At 37.4% G+C, this 20,851-nt stretch overlaps 1 protein-coding gene across 8 annotated transcripts in view; it reads right to left on the reverse strand.

The window, feature by feature from the left end:
- Window positions 1-20,851, reverse strand: part of DMD (dystrophin) — a 2,057,113-nt gene that overhangs the window by 514,241 nt on the left and 1,522,021 nt on the right. For 6 of the 8 annotated variants that reach the window (XM_041741334.1, XM_041741335.1, XM_041741332.1 and 3 more), the window contains one exon: window positions 11,492-11,646. In XM_041741334.1, coding sequence (XP_041597268.1) covers window positions 11,492-11,646 — 155 coding nt within the window. The remainder of the gene's footprint in view (window positions 1-11,491; window positions 11,647-20,851) is intronic. The other 2 variants (XM_041741328.1, XM_041741330.1) reach the window with 1 other exon arrangement.

The following is a 20,851-nucleotide window of genomic DNA, read 5'->3' on the forward strand; positions in this document are numbered from 1 at the left end:
AGAGTGGTTTGACTTGGTTTAAATGCTCTGTAGCATGAAGACACTAACTGGACACAGAGTGATATAATGAGTGTCATATTAGGGATTTGATGAAGCTAACTGCGAAGCTGAATCTCAGAGGATAGTTAGAACATACAACTGCTGCTCTGCATGGGGATGTGATTTACTGGCTAATTTAAATGGTTTTCATGTCTTCAGGTGAATACTGATGCTAGGCAGAATGGCCAGAGCATAAAGCACTGGCTCGGGGCATAGGGGTAATAAGGGTATTGCTTTTGTTCCTGCCTATTTAGTAAGTCACCATATACCTCAAGGAAGTATTCCTCCCCCCCCCCCAATATTTTTTCTTGAAAATATATTACCTGCATATTACCTTGCCAACAAAAATGTAGTAGAGAATTAAAAAAAAACCCTATCCAAAAGTACTTTTGACTATTAAAAAGTTGGGAATAAAAGAAAGATAGGCAAAAAAATATATTTACAGAAATATCATGCAAGAAAATGCTAAAAAATATTAAGGGTAAATCTCTATCTCTAAATTTAAAATATTTTCTACAACAGATAAGTTTCACTTTATATTAGGGAAAATTATTTCAAAATATAGAAGTAGCTTCTAAACACAAAACAATCATAGATAAAATATCAACACAGAAAATCAAACAGGAACAATCTGAACTCAGAAACAAGATAAAGAGCCCCATAAGTTAGAAGTGGCAGAGGAACACAAAATGGCATGCAGGGTTGAAGACATGTGGCTCTTTGGCTCTGGGATGGGAAGTAAGTAGTGGCTGCAGTTCATATTTTGTTCAGCTCAGGAATCTGAAAATATTCTGTGTAAGATAAAGGACCAGAGTTAGACTCTTGGCTAAAGAGTCTAAATTGGGGATGGTATTAGGTGTCCCAACAGGTAAAAGGAAGCTACATAAAAGCTCAGCTGTTGACCACCACCTAGAAGTGCTTACATGACCCCTTTTTAGGGGAAAACCTGAAAAGATTAAATTTCACAAAACTCACTAATATCTATTTGCTTCATTCTTAGAAATAAAGAATGCATTTAAATTAACTGTTTATAGGAAAAAAATAAATTCCTGTTATAAATTGAATAAAGCCAAAAGATCCCTAGACTATATGAATGTTAGATAAAATTATGAGTCAAATGATGATGATATCGATTTATTAAAATAACAAGATAAACTAGCTAATTTATACATTTTATTGATTACATTTAAAAAGTTTTTTTTTGTTTAAAAAGTTTTTTGAGGGTGATAGCAATGCAAACAAAATGAAAAACATGGATATAATTGAAAAGTAATATAATGGATACTGTTGCTAATATTAATGGTTCAGTGAAACTAAGTAAGGGAAAATTTCTCCCATTTGTTTTAACTTTAGACAACAAAATATTAGATTTATGAATGAAGACAAGAAAGGCCCATCTGTGACCTATAATTTTCCTTTAGGAAACAATTATAACTTATCTTTAGTTTTGGAGTCTTTTCCTTGGGAAACTATACAGGGGCATTTCCAAGCATCTATTTGGTGTGCGGTAGAGCCCGGTTTAGGACTACAGAACTGAGATCGAATGCAAATGGCCATTTGGCTACATAACCAGGTAATTTTCCACACCAGTAAATCACCAATGATATGGTTCCAAATGTCTCCCTTTGTGTGCAATCTCTGCAAGCTAAAAAACATTCTAATTACTTTAAAGGAGAAGACATAAAATGAAGCAGGCAGTTACAACCAAGAACATTTTAGATCCATATGGATCATGACACTCCCTGGCCCAGAGCCCCAAGGTTTTGCATTACAGGTATTATATTACTCTGTTGTAACATGGCAAGAATGCTTGCACTTTGTAATCAGTTGGAAAGATTGGGTCTCTGCAGCATAAAAAGTGGAGTGCCTTACAACCACACACACAACTCTCTTGAAGAGCCAAAAGAAACTTCTTCATGCTGCCAAAAGAAGTATACATAAAGGAGTTGCTAAGGGATTAGATATTTTAATGTACCAAATCCTTTTAGTCCCTAAGATGGACTAGATAGTATATTTCACATGAGAGGGATTAAAAATAGGCTACTCTAAATTGAGAAGTTTGAGCTGGTGTCCTTAGGGTCATTTGTTGCTTTAATATTTATGACTATGCTACAAATATATCACAGGCAGTCCCTGACTTAATAAGAGGTTGTATTTTAAACAAATGTCCTGTTAGCATCATATCACATTCTTTACATAGCTTCAAGGGCAGCAGCAAATCTTATCCTTTAAATTTCTTGGAATAATCCGAAGTCATTTAGTACTCAACATCTGATTAATTATTTCATTCAATTCATGATTACAGAGTCCAATTATTGAGCAAACACAAGGTGTGGCTAGACAACAATACAACAATCTTCTGATGCTCATAAAATAGTCCCCAGGTAGTTCCAGAAAAAGAATTCTGAAAATGTTTTTATAAGGGCCAGCATTTGTAGATAGAACATAAGACTCTTTTTTTTTTTTAATTTTTTTTTTTTTTATTTATTTATGATAGTCACACAGAGAGCGAGAGAGGCAGAGACACAGGCAGAGGGAGAAGCAGGCTCCATGCACCGGGAGCCCGACGTGGGATTCGATCCCGGGTCTCCAGGATTGCGCCCTGGACCAAAGGCAGGCGCTAAACCGCTGCGCCACCCAGGGATCCCAGAACATAAGACTCTTTTATGAAGTTCACATGCCTGTCCCTCTGCTAAATAAAGAAACTGCCAAATAAGCAAAAATTTGTGATACTATTTGTTTTTCTTCCCTAAAAAAACATCAAGTTTATTTATTGACTTCTTTGTTTTTATTTTCAGAAAAATCTCAGTATGCTTTTGGGAGTATATCACATATGTAAATATCATCCATCAGGTCTCAGGAGGAAAAAGAAAGACTGCTGGGAGCAAAGGGAAACCTGAAGATTAATTTTAAGGAAAATCACTCTGAGGCCAGTGTGAAGGCCAAATGAGTGTGGAGACCCAATGGCTGGGAGCACAGAGCAGAGGTGGTCACAGTCTCTGAAGTAGAATGTGGACAGGCTCTAGAATGAATTATCAATAGGGCTGAAGAAAAGAGGATAGTTTATAGAACAATTTTTGAAGTAGAATTTGCATAGTTTAGAAGTCAATTTAATACATGTATCAATCAAGCAGAGAAGCAGAGTAGAAGGAATTCTTTCCTTTTAGGTTTCCAGTTTTAGAGACCATTAAGTCATTAAACTGCACTGAAATGTTTTAGCGGCAGATAATGCCTTCTCCTTTAGACAATCTAGAGCCTGCAGGATGGACAGATGAAAATGCATGGTAGGTATTTGTAAGTACAATTCTGGAGGTTGAGAGAAAGATAGAAGATGGAAATAAAAACTGAGAAGTCTTAATGGTAGTTGAAGCCGACAGATGAAAGTACTTGAAATGTGTATGGAGAAAAGAAATAATTAACAATGGAACACCAACATTTAAGGGATATACAGAGCAAAGACAGCCTATATAGATTATTGTTACAACTTCCAAATTTGTATCTCGAGTCACGACCATTCCTTGGAATTTAAGATTTTATATCCAGCTAACAACTCCACATCTCCACTTGGATGCACTAACAGACACATCAAACGTAACGCATCCCCATCTTCTTCCTAGGATGTGTCGCTTTTTTTCCCCCTAAAGATTGATTGATTGAGAGAGAGAGAGAGAGAGAGATCAAGAATATTTCAAGCAGACTCCCTGTTGAGTGCAGAGCCCAATACAAGGGCTGGATCTCATGACCCTGAGATCATGACCTGAGCTGAAATCAAGAGTCAAGGCTTAGCTGACTGAGCCACCTAGGTGCCCTGATATATTGCTTTTGATGTCTTCTTCATCTTAGTAAAATGAGTGTGCCATCTTCTAGTTGTTCAGGTAAAAACTCTGCAGTCTTCTTGAATTCCTCTGTTTCTTTCACACCTAAATCTAATCCATTAGAAAACTTTTTGGGCTCTGTCCTCAAAATAGAGTGTAATCCAACCACTTCTTACTACATTCACTTCTTTTATTCTGGCCCAGGCCACAGTCCTCTTGTGACTGAATTATAACAGTCTCCTAATGGTTTCACTACTTTCCTTCAGTGTATTGTAATAAACAGAGGGGGCAGGTGAGTAATAATATGCCACTCCACTGTTCAAAACCATCCAATGAGTCCCATCATATTCAATGTGAAAACAACAGTCCTCTGAGAGACCTATAAGGCCTGATGTAATCAGATTCCTCTTATCTCTTTGAATTCCTTGTCCACCACACTCCTGCTTGTATGACCCTTTCCTGTGACACCCGTCTCTTTAAGGTTCATCCAAAAGGCCAAGCATACTCCCGGCTCATGGCATTTAACTTACTAGAACTTCCTGAAATGTTCTTCTTCCAATTATCCACATGGCTCACATCCTCAGGTCCTTTAAATTTTGTTTTGAGTGTCACACTTTCTATGAGACTTTCCTTAACCACCATATTTAAATAACTGCACTTCTCTTCCATCACACACACTTATTCTCAAGTATTTCCCTTCTTTGTTTCCACATTGCACTTATCACAGCTTGAAATACCAACTATTTAACTTCCTTATTGGTTAATGTCTGCTTCCTACCCTTTTCCCAAAATATAAGCTTCACGAGGGTAGGGATTTTCATTGTTCTATACTGAGTACCAAGAATGGAGTCTTCCTAGCACCAAAATATTCATTGAATGAGTAAATGAACTCTTATGATATTTGTGACAGATGACATTCACTCAGCTCTTACTATGTACCAGGCATTGTGCCAAGGACCTCATTCTTACTATATGACTAGAAAAAATAGAATTGCAAGACCATATCATTCTGGAAACCAAGGAAGGGAAAGTTTCAACCAGTCAAGTTGATTGACAGGACCAATGTTAAAAATGAAGTCAAGTAGATGGATAAGTAAAAATAGGACAGTTAGTTACTGGAAAAGTCACTGACAATCTTTGTGAGCCACCATTTTCAATAAAACAAAGTGGTGGTGCCAGAGAAGCCAGGCTGGAGTGGGTCAAAGCATAACCAGGAGCTGAAGAATAGGAAACAGTAATCCCAGTTACTGCTTCAACAATTCTGATGGTTTCAGAAAGACAAAAAAAATATGGTAAGAGGAAATGAGCACAGCTGTCTAGAAAAGACAGTAGTCTAAGAAAGTTCTTGTAGAATGAGGGAGACTTCAACATGATGGTTGGCTGAAGGGGAGGAGCAAGAAAAAAAAAGATGATCCCAGAAGAAAAAAGCAGAACAATTATCAAAAATATGCTGGAGAATCTGAAAGAGACTCAATGTCCAGCTAGAATAGCTCTTTGCTGCACACACAATAGGGCTCAATATTTTTTCCCTTTCCATGTTTCTTTAAAGTGGAAAAGAGAAAGGACCTAGGAATAGAGAAACAAGGAGTAATTTATGCATGCTTCATGGTTGCCAAAGATGGTGAATACTGGTGATAATTTTTCAGTTTATCAACTATTCATTGTGATTATTAAAATGTGAAATGTATTATTAGGGAGAACAGGAGAATACCAAGGTGTTATTTTAAGGAAGAACATTTTTCCATGTATACACATGCATATACACATATGTGCATGTACACATAGTTATTCTAAATCTTTCTTAGAACCTAGAGAGATGTTTCGGGTATCTGGGAGCTTTTTTGAGGAAGTTCCAGCCATTCTGGACCCTCTGACACTAGGACCAGGCCTTCTACTTGATGAGTTCACTCCTGGCTGATAGGTAGATGTACAAGCCCTCATATAGCTACAGACAGACAATTCAGAGTTAATGCTCATTTCTTGTTTAAAGAGTGATCCTGGAATAGAAATAAGGAAATGAAATCTCATGACAGTGTCATCATAAAGTCATCAGCCAGATGGCAGTCCTTGAAATATAATCCTTAGAGGCTTCTCACAATAATTTGTAATACCACATCTATGAATTCAACAATTCATATCTATTCGCAGAGGTTGAAGGGAAAGAAATGAACTTGCAGAGAGGCCCTCATTTCTGGCTTTATATGTTAACATGGACTCTATAAGGAATATGATAAGGAAAACAAAATATTTTCCTACATAGGTCACAGTGACGATCTATATTCTGATCCAAATTGTTAAACTACAGAATTTAGTTGAGAAGTAGCCTTTTCTTTTAATCATGAATGGTAGATCAATTCCTTTTAGGCACACATGGCTATTTGTATTTATCCATATGAATTTATTTGAGACAGAGAGAGAGACAGAGAGACAGAGACAGAGACAGAGACTGAATGTCTGCAAGCAAGGGGAGGAGCAGAGGGGAGAGGGAAAATGTAGGGAGAAGAATCTCAAGCTGACTCCACACTGTGCATGGAGCCTGATGCAGGGCTCCATCCTATGACCCTGAGATTGTGACCTGGGCCAAAACCAAGAGTCAGAGGCTTAACCAACTGAGCCACCCAATGCTTCAACTCACTTTTGTTTTTGATTATGCCTCAAAACTACAGCCTATCAGTATATAAAGTCAAAGTAAAATTCTTCCAAGTTACAGTTTTCACATGTTATTCAACAATTGGAAACTGCATTGAAGATTTTATTGCTTTAAATAGGCTTCCAAATGTACAGCTTTTTTGTATATATTACTCTATATGACTAAAAATTTCAGGGCAGGCTATACATTAGTGTTCTGCAGGAAAACCTAAACTGTGAGAAATAATGTAATCTGAATGCTTCTGGCAGAGTCCCTTCTACCTAAAAAGTCTTGTTTATAGGTACTTTTTGAATATGAGATATATCTATAACCCAAATATCAACATTAATAATTTCCCCTTTTAAAATTATAAGTTTAACAATAAAAGTGGAAGTGTTTATACCCTGTGATAGCTGTAGTTTTCAAGACTTTAAATACCAACTCTATAAAGTGAATAAATAAAAGATATAAAGTAGAAACAAGGAAATAAAATAATGTGAACCCTTTTGTAAAAGAAACACTTTTTATTTATAATAAATTGCTATAAATGTGCCCTAAGTGGCTTAGCTGAACATAGACAAAGATAATCTGGAGTAGGACTGCCAATAAAATTTTTTTGTGATGATGGAAATGCTCTATTTTGCACTGTCCAATGGGGAAGTCCCTAGTTACATGTGGCTCTTGAGCACTTAAAGGGTGGCTGATGATATGGAGAAAAATGAATTTTAAATTTTACTTAATTTTAATTTACATTTAAATTGCCACCCATGGCTACTGGCTACCCTACTGGATAGCATGAATCTAGATGAAGATGATGATGTAACTTCAGTGCTAGGTTTACCCGAGCAAGACACTAGATAAAAAGGTCAAAAGACAAAGAATCATATAAAGAGTTTTCTTGTCCTTTACCCATCAGGCACAAGGTCTGTAAGAATGTAAAATAAGAGCAGTCATAGTCAAGTAGAATATGGTTTGATCTGTACTTGACACACATAGTGTACACAGAATGTGAACTTTGAATATAAAGGTATCATTAGCTAGTAGAGAATCCAGCTCTCCTCAAAACCTTTCACACTGACCAGAACAACCATCAAGCCCCAATGGCCACTGTTTTACGATCCTATGTAAATATATAAATACAACATACATCAATATACGAGCTACATGCATATACTCTATTTACACAAAGATCTGACTGGTTATCTTTCCAGGAAACTTAATGCTATCCAGCTACTGTATGCCAGTTTACCAGTTTATTCTTTTCACCCCCTTTGAGGCAGACATTCTCTATCGGCTGAATCAACCCCAATTACCAACCACTAGAGGTTGTTTTGTTCTGGTCCAAAATTTCCTGGGAAACCCATTGCTTTCCTGATACAAGCACCACCCCTTCTCCTTTTTCTTCCTGCTGGAATGCACATGTTCTGAGGGAGATACCAAGAAGAACGTGGAGACGTCAGGGCTGATAATGCTGAGCCATTGACCCAATGTCAGCCATCTGCCTACCTCTGATCTGCTCATTAAATGAGACAAATAGAATTCTGTAAGCTACTGAACGTGGGTTTTCTGTTACTTGAAATGGAAAGCAATCCTAATGGATACATTTTTCTCCTGTGTTGAGTTATTGGCACACCAGAACACTTGTAGTTAGTTATTGTTCACTTGTTCATTTACCTATTTAATAAAAAATGTGTTGGGGGTAGTTACTAAGTGCAAAGCTAAGTGCAGGGTATTACAGTAGATAAGCAGCCCATGTGAATACCCTCACAGAACCAATATTCTCAGAAGAGACAAAGCAAACACTTAAGGAGTGAGGTAACTCTATAATAGAGGGGGCCTAAAGAATGTGCGCTTAGGGATTGATAGTCAGAAAAGGCTTCCTGAAGGAATTGGCATTTACACTGGGGCCTGGATAATGAATAGAACTCAACCAGGCAAAGAAGAAGGAATAATACATATATATCAGGTCAGGAGGTAGTAGAGAAGATAGAGCATAGCAATGAGTACATGTACAATGAAAATAGCTCAATGTTACTTAAGTATACATGGGGGGCCTGGGAGGAAAGACTGAGGAAGAGTAGAAAATCAGGCTGTAGTTTTAAGGAAAGGCTAAATCACACAAGACCTCAAAATCATTTAAAGGAGTATGGATTGTCTTAAGAAAATAATGGATAAGCCACTAAAGGCTTTAAAAGTCAGAGGAGAGTGAGCTACATAAATATATTGTATTTAGAAAGATCAGCCTGCATGTCGTGTAGAGAATGGATAGGGAGCAGGAAGACTAGAAGGAGGGACACCAGTTAGGTGAATGATGTAGTCATTCAAGCAAAACTTGACAGTTGAGGAGGAAGGATAAAGAGAAGTGGCTGGATTTGAAAGCTATTTCAGCACTAAACAGCTTTGTGATAGTCTAGCTATTGGGGTTGTAAAAGGAAGAGTCAAGCATGAGTTTCAATTTGGCAACTGAATGGGTTTTGGTAACGTTCACTGGAGAGGGATCATGGGAAGAGAAGCAGGCTGCATCTGGAGCAAAAGGTTGCAAGAGGGCAAAAATGAGTTCAGCCTTGGGCCCATTCAGTTTGAGATTGCGGGAGGGACATTCAAATGGAAATAAGTCAGTAGGATATGTGGGTCTGAAAGTCAAAAGATCATTGTCAAAAAAAAAAAAAAGATCATTGTCAGCTGCAAATGGCATAAATGGATAGTCATCAGTGGACTAAAAGGACACATGTGGATGGATTTTCACAGAGTACACGTGAGAAAGGAATGAGAAGAACTATAGAGGCATGCATCAAAACTAGTTTGGCAAACTTCTGATTCTATATGGGCCAGTGGAAAATGTAATTTGGCTGCTAACATTCTATTTAACTTTACCCATTGGAGACATATCTATATACCTTCCTTAGGTGGTAGATTTTTAGGCACGAAGTCAAAAAATATAAACTGGGAGCCCCTTCTCTGAAGAATCCAAGATCTTAAGAAACTGATTAAAAGAAGAGAAAGCCACTTAGACATTGGAGGAGCATGGGAATGTGGAGACATGGGACTTCCAGAAAAGGCAGCACAGATGGGATAGACCTCCCACCCTGGCCTTAGTTTTGTACCAGGAACAAGCTTTCTTTTTGGCCCCTTTTTAGCTTACATTCCAGAAACTCACCAAATTCATTTCTGATCCTAATTTGCTTTCCCAAAGAGGCTTCTCTTTGAGAAACAAGCATTTCCCATTGAGATCTAACTATTGAGTCTCTGATAACATTAGCTCACATATGCATAAATCATCCCAAGCCTAATCTACCTTTATTGAACTCAACAGATACCAGATCTGTATTTGAAACAGAAAATTAAAATCTTGCCACTGAGAGGAGGCAATAACTTTTAGAATTTTTTCCAATTATCACTCCCCTATTCAAGCTTGTCCTTTCCCCACCAGGGTCCATTTGATAGGGCCCCAAACATAACTCCCCAACTTTAGGTTGAATCTTCTTTTCCATGGCCATCTGAACACCCACTGTTTGGAATTCAAGACTAGAACTGTTCTCTTCCCTCAGTACCACTAGTGTAAATCCAGTTTCCCAGGAATTTTCACTCTAATCCCTAACTCAATTACAAGATTTACTTGCTTTCTCAATTTCTGTGTATCAGTAGCTCATTATTCCTAAGAGTTTCTGCTCTTGTTTTAAAATCTGTTGTTTTTTTTACCTCCAGCCCCACCTCGATGGAGGCCTTTTCTTCTTAATAAAGGCCCCCTAACTGATGTCTTCAGTAATTCATGTCATCTTCTGGAATTTATTTACCTTCACTATAGTCTTCATCATCACTGTAGAGATACTCATTTTCCCCCTTTTTTGTCAGAACTAACAATAAGTGCCCAATAATCCTTAATTTACCATAGCATGAACAAGGTAACTACATTTTGAAAAGACGGTCATTATTCAACAAGAATTTACCAGCTTCCCGTTATATCACTTGGTTCAGAACCTCAGGATGTGTCAAATAAGAAAGAGGGTCTCTGTCCCTAGGGGGTTTAGACTAATATGAAGGACCAACATTAAACAATTAGTTACATAATTCGTGTTTTTATTTAAAATTAGGATAAATCTGGGCAGCCCCGGTGGCTCAGCAGTTTAGTGTGACCTTCAGCCCAGGGCGTGATCCTGGAGACCTGGGATCGAGTCCCACATCAGGCTCCCTGCATGAGGCCTGCTTTTCCCTCTGCCTGTGTTTCTGCCTCTCTCTGTGTGTCTTTCATTAATAAGTAAGTAAGTAAATAAATAAATAAATAAATAAATAAATAAATAAAATCTTTTTAAAAATTAGGATAAATGCTTTTAAAAGAAAAGCACAGGGGTTAAAAGAGTGTATAATAAAAGAGTGGACAGAGAATCTCCTTTGAGGAGATAGTGTCTCTAAGAGCTGTTAATTTTCATTGATACAGAAGGGAAAATGAAGTTCTGAGTCATGTTATACTACACAAATTTTCTCATTGAGTATGTGGAGTGAGATACAATGTGGAGTGAGGCACCATGGACAGCTTTATAATCCCATCATGAAACCCAAAGTGACTTCCTTGTCAGATTAAGAATGGGGCAGCATGTGCCACTGTGGAATAGAACAATATTTCTTTGGATGGAATTTTCAAAATATATTGGTAAGTGGATCTTCTGGCTAAAAATCAGCATTTTGTGTTTGTCTAAACTATTAGTTATATCACTACTTTTGCAACTGTGAGCAAATCACTTAATTTCACCAGTATTCAGGTCCCTCATCTTTAAAATTCTAGAGGACTAAGGCAAGCCTGGGAATTTATTTATTTATTTATTTATTTATTTATTTATTTATTTATTTATTTATTTTTAAGCCTGTGAATTTAGATGGCATTTGTCACCTTGGATCCTCCGAAGCTCCAGTTTAGCAGGATTAGGAAAACAAATCTGCATGGTCTACCCAGTGTCACCACCCCATCCATCATTATAGCCAACACTAGTTTTAGAAATAATGTAGTTCATACCTTTTATGGATGCTTGCCCAAGAGGCATTGATGTTCTCTGTTATCATGTGTACTTTTCTGGTATCATCTGCAGAATAATCTCGAAGAAGTTTCAGTGCCAAATCATTTGCAACATCTACATTTATCTGCCACTGGCGGAGGTCTTTGGCCAACTGCTATGGATGCATATGAGAAAGAAAATGAATGTCAGTTTTCTCTGAAATCTTGAGTTGCAGTTTCTTAAAATTTTTCATAAATAGCCTCTGAATCCTCAGGTCAGAACAGATCTATGATGAATTTTAACCTACCGTGTGATTTAGCCAATCATGACTGTATAAACTAACCCACTTATCATGACAAAACTTTTCAAATGCAGCATCTTGAGCAATACTCAGTATTGGGCATTTCAATTTAGTAGCAATTAATTGGAAATCAACTGGGCTTAATTATTTTTCTCATGGGAGAGAACAAACTATTAAAAATAAGCTCCCATATAATTATTGAGTGTGGGACACATACCAAAATTTGAACTGAAAAACAAATCTCATGTATTTCTTTCCCTCTTCATTAACTTGTTGAATTGTTTATGTAATTAGTGCCATCTACTGGCATTCAACTACAGCTGCATATAGAAAATATTAAACATCAAAAGAACAGTACTATTATTCTGGTTATGAACTTTTTGGAAGGACCAGTTTATGCATAATACTTTAATAAATATCCTCTTTTAAAATTAGAACAAAATTTCAAATGTAAGAGTTTTGCTATACCAAATGACCTATGCTTTCTTGTTTGCCTTTGACAACTGAGTATTATCCAGTTATGTATTTCATCACTTGACATACCACATATAAAATAAATAAACCAATAGTAGGTTTATCTGGAAGCATAATTAACCACTGCTCTAAGTGCACAGAGGAAGCTTCTAAGCATTCAGTTGCTAAGATGGTTATTTTAAACCCAACATAGTGGGTTAATCTACTGATAAAGGGACAGAGGAATAGGAATAGGCAATTCAAACAAGAGAAAGAATAAAAGATTTCTATTTTAAAAATTAACTTTAAATAATAAAAACAGAGTATTAAATCAAGATGGCACAAACTGACACCAATTACATTAATAAAAAACACAACCTAAAGCCGGAAGGGCTGTGGTAAAACTAGCATATCCATGTACTACTGCTGGGAACAGTATCTATGAGGACAAGCTGGCAATAGACATCAAGTGACATACAAATGCTTACTCCCACTGACCTAGCAATTGTACTCCCGGTATTTTCTTCTAATAAAATATTTAAAAGAAGAGGAATATATTACAGGAATAAAGAGCTTCATTAACTAACATTGCATAAAAAATGAGAAAATTGCAATGTTTAATGAGAGGACATTATAACGCATCAACCCAATGGTCTAATGTGCAGTAAATGTGCACCAAAATCCCGAGTAACAAACAAAACACAATTTCTATCTATACTGTATTTCTTTAACCTGTAAGTCATGAACCAGAAAAGGAATACAGGAAACTGAAATGAATTGATGTTTCTGAAGAGTAGTCATTTTTGTTTTAATATTTGTTCTTTCATGTTGGTATGATGTTTATATAATAAAAGTCAAACAATAGTAATTTTAGCATAGTTCCAGTATGTTTGGGTGGACTCCTATTCGTTGAAAATGTAAAATGTATATATAATCTGGCATTTCTCAGTTAACTAGAACATTCTCTTCTTGAATAAAAACAGATAATTGCATTTATTGCATATAACAAATGGAGCCAAATAACCAAACTAGTACCAAGCATCTAAAGCCAATATCACTAACTTTTTCTATGAAAGGAAAAAGGGAGAGTTTTTAAAGGTACAGATAATAGTTGCTGCAGTATGAAGCAATTAAAATTTATCCTTATGGAATGTTGGCCTTTCCTTATATACTCATTTTATCAAGCCCCATGGCTCCTATTTTCTACTTTTGATCCTTACACTATTCAAAAACCATTTGAGGGTGAAACATACCCCTTGAAGGCTTTCCCTTTCTAGAAATATCCTAAGGTACAAAATTACCTTTCCCTCCCTTCCCTTCCTTCCTTAAGCCAAACCTACAGTGTTAAAATATGTACTGTAATTGGCCTTTATTATCCATAAGATGGTATTTGCATTTTTAAAGAAGAGTTTATTATCCATCAACTTTTTGATCTCTCATTGGTAGCATAAGAATGCACAAAACTGAGACCTATAACTTTTTTTTAGTGTTTTTTAAATTTTTTGTATATATTTTTTATTGGAGTTCAATTTGCCAACATATAGCATAACACTCAGTGATGAGACCTATAACTTGGTTACCTTTTTCCAAGTTAATTCTTTTTAAGAGATACTGTTTTCTATTAAAGAAGTATGATAAAGCAACATTAGAACTCATATATATATATATATACATATAAATGTAACATAAAATATAAGCTAAAAATTTATTTTTTTTAAAGATTTTATTTATTTATTCATGAGAGACAGAGAGAGAGAGAGAGAGAGAGAGAGAGAGAGAGGGAAAAGCATACTCCCTGAAGAGCCAGGAGCCCAATGTGGGGCTTGATCTTAGTACCTTGAGGTCATTATCCAAGCTGAAGACAGATGCTTAACCAACTGAGCTACCTAGGTACCCTAAACTAAAATTTTAATATATGCAATTAAAATCACTTATTTTACCTAAGAAAGATAAATAATCTTGGAAGCCACCCCTCACTCATGGGTTGCTATTTGAAAAGTCTAGAGGAAAAAGGATACACTCTTTGGTTCTAATCTACACTTCATAAAATAATACCCAGAAGTTTAAGTTGAAAAGTATAATAGAATTTTCCAAAATCTGGAAAGAAATATCAAGCTAAAGCTAGAGACTTCATAGTAAATAGGTAAAAGAGTGGGGCTTGGTTTTAAATCAGAGCTTTCTGAGAAACTTTGTTTTTTTAAACAAAACAAAACAAAAAACCACAAGCCATATTTTTTTCTTCAAATTTGTATTCACATTGAAATTGAGATTTTTATACCTAAGGAAATCTTGACTGAGCCCTAGCCCTCACTGCATACTGCCCAGGTTTAAGAAGGATGTAGGATTAAAAAGAAGAAAATCCCACTGGCCTTGATTGAGCAACACTGACAGGGCAAAGGCCCTTATCTCAACTCTAAGGTTCTCAACAACAGCATTCTTGTCTCCCTTCGTAAAGACATTCACCCCAACAGACTGTTTCCCTTCCTCCTAAGGTACTATGTTGAGCAACCTGAACTTTAAACAAGTGTCTTTCAGACTACAAACAATGACCTTAACCAGTTTTGCCTACTACTGTGAAAACTCCAGACCACAGAAGGAGTGTAAATTCAAAAATACAGTAGAATTCACACGCATTCCTTTTTATTTCCAGATTCCATTTACAATGGTATATGCTACAGGGAATTGTTTGTATGGTGATCACAGTGTGTGAAGAAATTTAAAATACTGTGAACACTAGCCTATAAAAAAGATTATTTTTGTGGGTGCATACATATGTGTGTGTTTTCTATGAAGAATATAAAATGCTAAATCCCCAAAAGATTGTGTTCCCAACCAGGAAAGAAATATTTTATGTTCAAACCTAATATGGTACTGCTGTTAGTACATGCTTGGTATTTTATACTTTACTTTAGGCAGAAAAATGACTGTTGACTATGAGACAACCTGAATTAATTTCAAAAACTTTGAGTATTAAATTTTTTTCATTTTAATGTTGGTCTTCCCTTATTTTTTATTTGCAAGAATTCTTTTTTAGGGATATTGACCCTGTGTGGGAGAAAACAAGGGAGGAAAAGAGGGAGTTGTTTGGGCCTGCTGTATTTGAATCCCAGCTTGATCACTTCCTAGTTGTGTGACAACTGGGAAAGTTAATTGTCTTCTCTGTGCCTTGATTTTCTCCTTTCTCAAATGGGTGTAGTAATAGCATCTACCTCGAAAGACTATCATGAGGGTTAATTTAGAAAATCCAGGGAATAGATTTAGAATGGTGCCTGGCCCATTCAAAGCATTCAATAAATACTAGCTTTACTAATAAAGCTTTATAATTCCTTTTTTTTCTATTACTACTACTACTACTGCTGCTACTACTACTATTTTGAATGAACCACTACTATTTTATATTCACCAAAGGGTAAGCTTGTACTGAAGGCAAAGCAAGGTACACTAAAATAGTGTACTCACTATTTTATAGACATTGTCTATAATGCTGCAGCTCTAAGTCTCCCTTTAATTCAGGAGATACATGTGAATACATAGACCTATAGTTAAAAATTTAAGGTTGAGTGCTATTGAAATTTTCTTATAAATGTGTTTTGGGATAGTCACCTACAAATGAAATTACCATTTGTTCCAGGTGAGCTAGAGTTTAACATTTTTAATGACTGTGACTCAAAGGAGTTTCATGAAGTCAACACAGAGTAATGAAAAGGCATCTTCCCAGGAAGTCTTGTTTGGCCATTGTTTTGCTGTTTGATCTTATGAAAGTCATTAACCTTCAGAGTCCCAGTTTTGTTGTGTGAAAAACAGGATGGAGGTGCTTATTCTGCTTAAGCCTCAGGTTTGTCATGAGGCCAAACTCAAAACAAAACTGCTTGGGAAATTATAAAGTAGGATCCTAATATATTCATGGACAAAAGGTTCTACATATTGGGTTTCTCTCAATTTGCCTAAGATACCATATTGGCATACATGAACTAAGAAATTCATTTTTTTTAAATCTAATTCTGTGAACTAACAGTGAAGAGCTTCTTAGGTTTTAGATCTGTGCTCTGGTGATCTCCTACTCTACTCAGTATTGCAGATGAACTGACCCCCTCCGGGGTTGACAATGTCCCAGGATTTCTTGCTAGTTGGCTTCTAGATGAGTTAGGCCAGTGAGAGGTCATGGAAGAGCGAGAGGAAAGGGGACACTCAAGTATAATTTCCCTTCTCTCCATGTGGGCAGAGCCTTCCTTGTGTCTCCATTTCCTAAGGGGCAGCCCTTTTCTTTGTAGTGTCAGGACCCACTGTGCAGCCCCCATGATGCTTGAGTCAGCACCAGATGTTTCTGGTTTCTGGACTTTGGTAACCCTTGTTGGACCTCCCACCCTGGAGGTGGCCAATAGCTTTCTGATATTGCCAAACTCCTGTCTGGCCTACTGTCTCCTACTGGGTTCCTCAGTTCCTCCGTTAGCCATGGAAGCAGTCATCAGTATTACATTTCCTCTGAAATATCTAGGGTGGTTTCCAGCCAAAACCCTGATGATCCATACTAGAGGAAATCTCACAGCAAATGACCCTGCCTACAATGACACAGTGTAATGTAACAAGCATACATTTTATTAAACAGAGATGACATCTTTCATCCTTCTCTTTCATCTCAGAGGAAGAGGTGACTCTTGCGCTATGGGAAGCTGATTCCTCCATCAAGATTCTCATCTATTCTGGGATCTGGGATCTTTCTCCGTGTACTTTTTGTGTCTTTTCAGTCTCTTGTCTCTCTGCAGGGTCTTTTTCCACAGCCTTCAAAATGAGTCCTCCCACACCACCCCCAGCCCCTCATCTTTATTTTTTATTTTTTTGAAGATTTTATTTATTTATTCATGAGAGACACAGAGAGAGGGAGAGGCAGAGACATAGGCAGAGGGAGAAGCAGGCTCCATGCAGGGAGCCCGATGTGGGACTCGATCCTGGGACTCCAGGACCATGCCCTGGGCCGAAGGCAGGCACTAAACCACTGAGCCATCCAGGGATTCCCCGCCCCTCATCTTTAAACAGCAAGAACAAAACCTGTTCTCTATCATTAGCTTTCCTTTCTTAATGAAGTTCCTTAGAAGGCCAACATTCATTCGTCTCCTCAACCTGATTACATTCCTGCCACTCTACAACTCATCAGAATCAGGCTTTTGCCAACACCACCCCACTAAAACTATTCTGATCTATCACTGCTATAAATTGGATTAGCAGTCCCAATCCTTTACCCTACCCCATACCCATGCCCTTTGCTATTTAACTTTTAATTTTCTGGTACAGAAGGCCGAGTTGAGTTTCTGGTCCTTGACAGTGAGCCTGGCCTTATGACTTGCTTTGCCTAACCCTAATGGGGTGTTTATAGAACTGCTCCCAGCAGAGGCTTGAAATGTGCTCCTGCAATGGGGCTAGCCCTTCGTGGTTTTGGCTACCGCCAAAAGATAAACATGCCCTGGGCTACATGCTCATCCTTGGAGAAGGATGAGTGACAAGTGGAGGGGAGCCACCCCATTTGACCTGCAGCATGAAGCAGTGCCACCCCAGCCAAGCTGTTACCTCGTGAAAAAAAATAAATGCTTATTGTGTGCCGCTGACATTCTGAAGTGTGCTGGTATGCAGAACGTTTGTGAAAAGAGTTAACTGATGTAGTCACCAGTGGCCAGAGTCTGTGGAAAGTCTTAGGTTCTCATTTAATTTCTTTGCAGCAACTAGTGCTACTGGTTAGTCTCTTCTTCAGGGTCTGTTCTTTCCTAGCCCCCTCTCTTTGGGCAGCCTCTATAATCTCTTATGGTTTAAGTTGTTCTTTTCCTATCTTTCTCTTACATGTTGATGTTCTCCAGGGTTCTGTCCTTAGCCCAGTCTTCTCCATCTGCAGTGTAACTGGCACTTCACTGGAAGAGGAGGCAGGGAGCACACCCAAAGAGGGGGTGTATCACAATTTTCCCTTAGCCAAGTCGTCTACCTCTACTGACTGAGCTACCCAGTAGAGGGTAGAGGTACCCTCTACTGACGGGTACCCAGAGGTACCCATCTACCTCTACTGACTGAGCTACCTCTACTACTGAGCTACCTCTACTGACTGAGCACACCCAAAGAGGGGGTGTATCACAATTTTCCCTTAGCCAAGTCGTCTACCTGACTGAGCTAAGGCATAGGCTCTCATCACTTCTTGCTTGGATTCTCCAACAATGTTTTTATGGGCTCCTTTCCTCCATCTCAAACCAGCCCTTCCATCATCAAACAGTTGCTGAAGTGGTATTTTTGAAATGTAAATAGAACCATATCACTCCTCTGTAAAACCTTTCAGTGGCTCCCTATTACCTACAAGACAAAGTCCAAACCTCTCTCCATAGATTACGAGGCTCTCCTTTAGAGGACCCTCACCTACACATATACTTTCAACTTTTATTATCCTCTTTCCTTTTCCTTTCCTCTGACCCAATCCCATAATTGCCTACATGATAATACAAAACCTCTGAGAGGTTAAGTGACTTGTTGAAGGTGACAAAGCTAATCAGTGAAAGAGGCATCACAAAAATGCAAGTTTCTTGACTCCAATATTCAGAGTTCAATCTAGTTAAAGAAGATATGCTTCCATATAAATGAATTTAAGGCAAATGATTGGGCTTATTATAATTGAATACCGAAGAATATAAAATAGTCTCCTTGATGATTATAGCATGATTGGAAAATTATTGTGTATAATAAAGTAAGACATTGCCAAACAAAGACAGCAGAAAAAAACAAAGATTTGGTTTATTAAAAAAATCACTAAACAATTTAGTCCTAAGTATGAATTAATGTTCTATAAATCTCTATTGGGAAAAAGAAACACTCTTTCTTGCTTGTGTGAATTAAAATGACCTATAAAACCTCTTTATGGATTTATAATAGAAATGTTAAAATATCTGTAAGGAAGCTATTTCAAAAGTAAAGCCTCTCACCATTAACTTCAAGATTCATCTATTAAACCTCTGACATTACCAAACAACTCTGTTTCAGAAGGTAACACTCTATACAGGGGATACTATTTAAGAAAATGGCCCTCATTTTCCAGCTTACTGGAAATGATTAATCTTTTCAATAGCTTTGAGGACTACATACCAAAGTTGTTACTTTTTTGTCCTTTCAACAATGACTACAAGCTGAGAGCAGGCTAGTAAATGTGTTATCGGCCAACCCATTAGAGTTCCATTATTTTCTGTCTTACATGGCTTCATGTAATGAATTTTCATAATTAAACTAATGGCATACAATTTATTTTCCTCCCTCTTTACTTTCAGGCCCCATTTCTCTTCCAGCTTCTTTGGAATAAGTTTTATACAAAAAAGAAGGGAGGAGAGCCCTCCAAGTACTTCATTACCTTAATTTCATTATGACATTTTAGAAAGCATTCTCTTTATCTGGGCTCTGTCTTTAATTTGCTGACTTTATTAAAAGGCTTAAGTAGTGTTGCAATTAAGAAATCACCCAGCTACCCCAGGCATCTAAGAGAAGTCTGGTTGAGAGGGTATGGAAATGGTTGGGTGGAAATGACTCCAGAGAGAATGCCAGGGGACAGATCCCCAGAAAGTGGCATTTTTCTTGGCTATTTTTCAAACCCCATGAGCCTACTGTGTAGAATACATTATTGTCCACAAACATTCTGTGCATCTTCATGCCATCTGCACCTCCATTGTACTTTCTTTATGACATCACTTGAATCAGGGAGGGCTATGTAACTGATTATGGTTATTTGTCACTTACAGGCCTAAGGTCTCTGAACTGATGGCATTATTCATGTTCCCTGCCTCTTTAATCATCCAAGTATATATATCGAGACTCAGCTATTATCAGCCTTGGTCCCTGAGTAAATAAGCTAAGTAGAACCCTCTTGTGAATCTCCAATGGACTCGTAACATTAGTAAAATACAAACTTTGTGTTAAACCTCTAGATTTGAAGGTTGTTACTGTGGTATAACTTAGACTATCCTGACAGATAAAGCTAGTCAGGTATGACCCTATCTCGGGAGGGGCAACTCTATCATCTCCAAATAGTTTGGGGCCAGGGCCAGGGATAGAATAAGCTAGTATAATGACCCATACAGAATAGGTTCTGTTGCTAATATATGATGAGAAACTACATTTCTAAAGCAGTATATAAACTTGAAGAGACAAGAAAAGATCTGCAGTCTTCATGATATGCAGATACATCTTTTGAAAGCAACTTTGAGATATAATTCATGTAGCATAAAATCTATCCATTTTGAATGTATATTTTAGTGGTTTTTAGTAGATTCAAAAAAGCCATCACCACAATCTAATTTTTTAAAGATTTATTTATTTGCTATTTTAGGGGCAGGGCAAGGCACAGAGGAAGAGAAAGAGAGTTTCAAGTAGACTCCCTGCTGTGCAGGGAGACAACATGGGGCTGGACTCATGACCCTGAGATCACGACTCGGGCCAAAATTAAGAGCCAGATGCTCAACTGACTGAGCTACCCAGGCACCCCCACAATCTAATTATGGAACATTTTCTTCAAACCCAAAAGAAACCCTGTACCATTAACAGTCCCTTTCCATCGTCCATTCTTTCCCTCCCCTAGCCTTTACTAGATACTTCATACAAATGGACTCATGAA

This window comes from Vulpes lagopus, chromosome X (assembly GCF_018345385.1).
Source record: "Vulpes lagopus strain Blue_001 chromosome X, ASM1834538v1, whole genome shotgun sequence".
Classification (NCBI taxonomy): Eukaryota; Metazoa; Chordata; class Mammalia; order Carnivora; family Canidae; genus Vulpes; species Vulpes lagopus.